The 5986-nt window shown below is 42.7% G+C and overlaps 3 protein-coding genes across 3 annotated transcripts; 2 read left to right on the top strand and 1 right to left on the bottom strand.

Annotated features, from left to right (window-relative positions):
* Positions 1-490: 490 nt before the first annotated feature.
* Positions 491-1082, top strand: AK88_02472 (uncharacterized protein; the record flags this gene model as incomplete). Its single annotated transcript, XM_012480097.1, has 3 exons — positions 491-635; positions 749-811; positions 976-1082. The coding sequence occupies 3 exons, from the start codon at positions 491-493 to the stop codon at positions 1080-1082; spliced, it is 315 nt and encodes a 104-aa protein (XP_012335520.1).
* Positions 1083-1857: 775 nt separating this feature from the next.
* AK88_02471 (uncharacterized protein) lies at positions 1858-2401 on the bottom strand (the record flags this gene model as incomplete). The annotated part of the gene is made up of 3 exons (XM_012480096.1): positions 1858-1927; positions 2082-2129; positions 2283-2401. 3 exons carry the CDS (start codon positions 2399-2401, stop codon positions 1858-1860), a joined length of 237 nt encoding a protein of 78 aa, XP_012335519.1.
* Positions 2402-4145: 1744 nt separating this feature from the next.
* Positions 4146-4820, top strand: AK88_02470 (uncharacterized protein; the record flags this gene model as incomplete). The annotated part of the gene is made up of 1 exon (XM_012480095.1): positions 4146-4820. The coding sequence occupies one exon, from the start codon at positions 4146-4148 to the stop codon at positions 4818-4820; it is 675 nt and encodes a 224-aa protein (XP_012335518.1).
* Between the last annotated feature and the right edge of the window lie 1166 nt (positions 4821-5986).

Genomic DNA, 5986 nt, shown 5'->3' with positions numbered 1-5986 from the left:
TTGTTTTTTTTGCCACACGCCGTAGGGGTTCGTGCCGAGGGAGCGACGTGCGGGGCAAGGGGCGCAGTGCAACGTTTCGAAGCAGGGTGACAAAATAAGAAGAAAAAAAAAAAAAAAAAAAAAAAAAAAAAAAAAAAAAAATACCAGTCAGGCATATTGGCGATTGCACGCGCATGGGTAAATCAAACTTAACCGATTTGAAGAGTGATTACTTTTGCTAAGCGAAGGTTAATTCCAAGTGAGAAATTTTGTATGCCCAAGCACAGAGGGTGGGGGGACTTGATGCGCAATCCCACACGTAAATTATACACCCAGTGGTACGGCAGTTACATGCGTAGGTGGTGAGTTACAGAAACGTAGGTGATCGGTCCTGTTTGCCTTCGCACATTTGAGGAGCCCGCGAACGGGCCAGCAGACTGGTCAGCCAATCAGGCCCCTCTTTGTTCACCTAACAAACTTGTGTCCACTTCTGAAAGTTCCTCACACCCCAATGCAAAAAAATACTCCCGAGAACAGCAACTTAAATGACCCCATGAAGGATGGCAAGGAGGGGGTAAAGCCGAACGACCTGAACGATGATAATATTTATATATTTGATGAGCCCGATGATGAACTGGAGGAGTTCGAAGAGATGGGTAAAGTTTAATCCACTCATGAGGGGATGCCATACAATCGTGCGCGAGGGCAATCGAGTTTTGCGCAGCGCAAGTGCAACCCATGAAATGTATTCCTCCCCCCCCCCCCGCAGGCAGCACAGCCCATAACGTAGATACAGATTTGGAGAATTGGGAAGAGGACTGGGGAGCAGCGGGTAGGGAGAACGACCCCAACAGCGAGAATGTTCATCCATATCAACTCCATGTGTGTGTCCTTCATTACTTTACATATGTATGCATTCGTAATTTATATATATATATATATATATATATATATATATATATATATGTTTATTACATGCACACGTTTCTGCTGCAGGATGGGACGATGACGACGACGATGATGATAAATTCATTTTGAAGGTGGAGTCAGAATTGCAGAACTTTAAAGCCACCTTGGATGCCGAAAGGGATTTGAAGAAATGAAAAAATGAAAAAATGGGGGGGGGGACCAACCACTTACTACTCACTGGGACTCACCAATTTGCAATTTTGTTTTTTTTTTTTTTTTTAATGGTGATCATGCCGTCCTTCACCGGGGTGTGGGTGTGAAGGGGAAACGGCACCTTACCCTCTTTGCAAGACGGACGGTCATACATGTACACATGTACACGTACACATGTACACAAGCGCAAAAACGGGAGATCCCTTCTGTGCAACCAATTGAGATGTCTCCCCTGTAACCACGTCCCACCCACCACATGGCATTATTCACCACTGATGGATGATGGAAAAAAAAAAAAAAAAAACTTTTTTTAATTATCTTATCTGTAAACTGCAAATTGCCAAATGGACAATTTTTTTTTTAATTTTTTTTTTTTTTCTAAAAGAATAGGTTTATTACATTCGGGATTAAAAAAAAAAAAAAAAAAGTCACAAAAAATGGAGGGAGAGATGGATAACGATACGGTGTTCTTTTCCCACGTGCTAACACTCCACATGTACAAGTGGGGTTGTGTATACTACCCCCCCTGTGTGCAGGAAGCGCCTTACACATGTGTCTGCAACATTGACGTAAGGGGGGGCTACTTGAACATGAGACAGGATTTGTTGTTTCGCATGTGTCCACGACGAACGGTTATGTTTTTCTTTTTCTTCTTCGTTTCCTTTTCTGCTCCACTTCTATCATCGCCCTAAGTTATATATATATATATATATATATATATATATATATATATATATATATATATATATATTCTTTTCACTCCTTAACGCTTCTTCGAATTGGTAGCACCATCGGGTTGAGTTGCGACAAGTACACGCAGAGCCAGCTGCAAAAAAGGAAGGGGGAGGAGAGGAATAAAATAACGTTGGTGGGGGACCAAGCGGTGGGGTTACACACGTTGTAATTCATTTATATGGTAAACAATTGTACAAAAAAAAAAAAAAAAGCTAACTCGAAGCACTGTCTCCCTCTCCACTTACAATATCCACAGGCAAAAGACGGCGAGCGACACCAGCGTGATGATGAGTCTGCAAAGGGAAAAAAAAAAAAAAAAAAAAAAACATGACGATTGGTGGAGCTGAATCAATCGGTACGACAATATAAATGTACACATATCAGATCGCCTCCTAAAGAATACACAACACATGCGCTCGGTTGAAGATGAGCTGTGTAGTCCTTACTTCACCATGTCCATTCGAGATATCTTCCCCTCTCGTGCGAACAGGAGACAAAACAAAAAGCACGAGACAAACCAGATAATTAAATAGATCATACTTCCTGTTGAAATGATGCCGTCCATCCTGTCGGTAGGTCAGTGTGAGGGAGAGTAAGAGTGAAAGGCATATCCACGTGGGCATGCGGTATGGAAATGCACGTACGAAGCAATAATGAAGCGGGTCGATCCACAACAGGGGTAAAAAAAAAAAAACGAGAGACCTCAACGAATCCTTACTTGACTTGTAACAGGGGGGTAGCGGCAGAGTGTTAAAAAAAAAAGAGGTGCGACAAAAAAAGGATAAAGAAAAAGGAAGTGTTAGGCCTCTTTTCCTCTCCTATACCCAGCTGCTATTTGTGTTAAACGATAAAAGGTGGTGACAGTCTTCTTCCCCTTGGTGATGAAAGCATGTTTTTTTTTTTTTTTGTTCGTCCCTTGTGTGTTATTATATATGGAAATGGCGTTTGTAGAAAATTGCGACGGCTGCTTTGCCTCTTCGGAGTTAGGGGGGGCTGGAGACGAAAAGAGATAACGATGGGTGGTGGTGGCAATATTGTGGCAAATGTGCAGTGATGGTGAGTTCCTTGTGGTCCCCCTTTTTTTTTACTCTAACTTATGGTTGTCCTTCGTCTTTGTCTTCCTTCACACGTACACTCAGAAAAGGTGAGTATAGTTGCTTTTTTTTTTTTTTTTTTTTTTTTTTTGCTTTACTTCCTACGTTCCATATTTAGGCACGCAGGGTCGCGTTCGTTCACTCGATAATGTGGCGGTTGGCCCTCCCCCTACAGTGTTGCCTTTCTTTTTTCTCTCGTCACGCTTGGCTTGTGCGACGCAGCAGCGAATCAGCGAAGCGGCGAAGTGGCGAAGTGGAGAAGCGCGTTGATGGTGAACCCCCCAGGAGGAAAGAGTCCTAACGGGTGAGGCCCAAACGGTCAAAAGGTATAAAACGGTCAAACGCGAAAAAAAAAAAAAAAAAAAAAAAAAACACACAAACGGCAAAACGTAAAACGTGAATTATCAGTCGTACAGGGGGAAACCCAAAAAATGAAACGAAAAAAAAATGAAAAGGAAAAGAAAAAGAAAAAAAAAAATGAAATACAAAGTACACAAAAATATAAAAACACGTGGCGAACGAATGGGAGAATTGACGAGTATCAAAAAAAGGGAAAAAAAAAAATTTTAATTTTGTTTTTTTTTAACCTGACCCTTAAAAAAAAAAAAAAAAAAAAAAAAAAATTGCAAATTGGTGAGTCCCAGTGGGTGGTAAGTGGAGAAAAGGACAGTCCAAGGGAAAGCAACAAAAAAAAAAAAAAAAATATATATATATACAATATATACATATATACATGTATATGTGAAGAAAAGCCCATAAAAAAAAGTGACTTATAACAAAGCTACGAAACGACAAGAAAAAATGGAAAGTGAGGAGCATCAATTTAATTTACAGGAAATGCTAAATGAAAATATAGCGCCCCTTTTTTTTTGTTGAGATTGCGAAAAAAAACAGAAACAGAAACAGAAACAGAAACAAAATGACATGACGGTAACACATTGTGATGAAACGCAGAGTGGCGTAATATAAGTGGGCACCACACAGAGAGGTACTCATTCTTTATACAGCATGCATGGGGTGAACTTGGAGCAATATTTTTTTGTTTCCCCTGGACTGTTGCTCTCTTGGCCAACGCTTTGTGTACACGCAGTGATTATATAGGTGTACACACAGAAGAAAGAGGGGGGGGTGGAAAAAGAAGTAGAATAGGAGAAGGGGGTTCCCAAAGGGAGGTGCAGGCACACCGGTGAGCATGTCGTGCCGCCAATTGGCAAAATGACGAAAACGGGACGCCGCGAGGAAGAAGAAGAAGAAGAAGCTGCAGGGGGGAGGCTCGGACGGAAGGAGAAGCAGCGGCACCATGGAAGGGAGAGTAGTCCTGGAGGAAGGAAGCGAAAACACCATCGAAATCGTTCACCGCAGCGGAGTCGTTCGCCGCATCCATATGATTCATGGGGGGGCTCCAGTAAAAGGAGGAAAAAGAAAGAAGGACGCAGTGAAAGTACCCATCCCAGAAGAGGGGAAAATGAACGGAGGAGAAGCCGAAGCAGGAGCAGAGGTAGAAAGCGACACAGTGATAGTCAGCGGGAGCGTTCGAAGAAAGCCAAGGAACCCCCACAGGTGTCCTACAACGCATTCGATTACTTTTCAAACGACATTGCGAGCGAGAAATTATTGCCCAGTTATATCATGGAGGAAAAAAACAAGTACGAAAAGGACGTCTTCGAGAAGGCATATGGACTTAGCCTAGGCGATGACATGGTTCAAGTAGATCAGTTTCTCTTTAACCCAAACGAAGGTCATAAGGAGAAGGCACAAATGAAGAAAACGGACAGTGGAGCCAAGCACACAAGTAGTAAGGGGGGGCACTATGAGTGTTACAGTTGTAAGGCCAAAAATGTGTACGCAAATGTGCAGTGCTGCAAGTGTAAAAAGTTGAGGAAGATTTAATATAATGCAGCGTGGAGGGGGGAACAGAAGTGGACGCGAAAGCATGTGCAATGGATGAACAGTTACGTTGCTTGTGTTGCCCTCTCTGTGTAAAGGAGAAGAAGAAGTGATGCGAAGCGGACTCACGGTAAATGAACAACGCTCCCTCCGTTTGACCACTGCACAGCGGAGGCCCATTTTGGAAGTCTCAATCGAGAACATGGCTCTCGGCTATGTTGTACAAAAAGTTAATTCACCTGTACACATTCAGGTGAAAACATGTTTTGAGTTTCGATGAAGAAGGAATTGCCTGTTTTTTTTATTACCTTGTTTTGTTTATGTTATTTTATTTTTTTTGTTGAGATGGGCAAAAAATGGACGAGCCCATTACTGGTGTGTTTTACTTCCCATGAACAAATTGCACACCGTTCACACAATTGCCTGAAGGACAGGGCAGGCGAGAACGAGCGCCGCGCCAAGTGGCACATTGGGGGATGGACCCCACAAGGTGTTTCTCTTCCAAGGGAAAACGCAGCTATGTAATCATCGCACGTGTACAGCTGGCGCAAATAACCGCCTACTTATGTGCATGTCGTGCAGTGAATTTATTTCCCCAATAGAGGTGGCAAAAAATGTAGTTTTTTAACCTGAACGGTTCATGCAGCTAGCTATTTTTTTCTTTTTTTTTTTTTTTTTTTTTTGTACAACTGTTGCAAATGTTAAGATTTAAAAACGGAATTTGCGCCTACATTTGAAGAGGAGAGATACCCCACTGGACAAGCCGCATAAGGGGTGCGCACAAAAGGAAAAAGAAGGAACGCTACGCAGTCGAATCTGCTAGGTGTTGTACCTCCGCCACGATAAGAAAAGTGACCCACGTGGAGGAGGGAACAAACCGGATGAGGCACTGCATTCAATGTGATGTGTCCCCTCAGTCAGCCCTATTTGCAATGTCCACAAAATAATTACATGAAGAGTGATAGGATGGTCCCCTCCTGGATACGTAACGTGTTGGTGGCCTGTTTTCTTTTTACTTGTCCTCTTTGTGTGTGAGGGGCAAAATTAAAGCGAGCAACCCGAAAGAGAGACCTGCGAAATGTGGTGAGCATACTTTTGTATCTGCACCTCGGGGATTGCTCAACCGCGACGGTTTCCAAATGGGAAAATACGCAAGGGGAGAAAAAAAA

The sequence above is a fragment of the Plasmodium fragile genome (assembly GCF_000956335.1).
Source record: "Plasmodium fragile strain nilgiri unplaced genomic scaffold supercont1.24, whole genome shotgun sequence".
In the NCBI taxonomy this organism is placed as follows: domain Eukaryota; phylum Apicomplexa; class Aconoidasida; order Haemosporida; family Plasmodiidae; genus Plasmodium; species Plasmodium fragile.
Note: the sequence above shows the minus strand (reverse complement) of the source record. Positions and strands in the feature narration are given on the sequence as shown.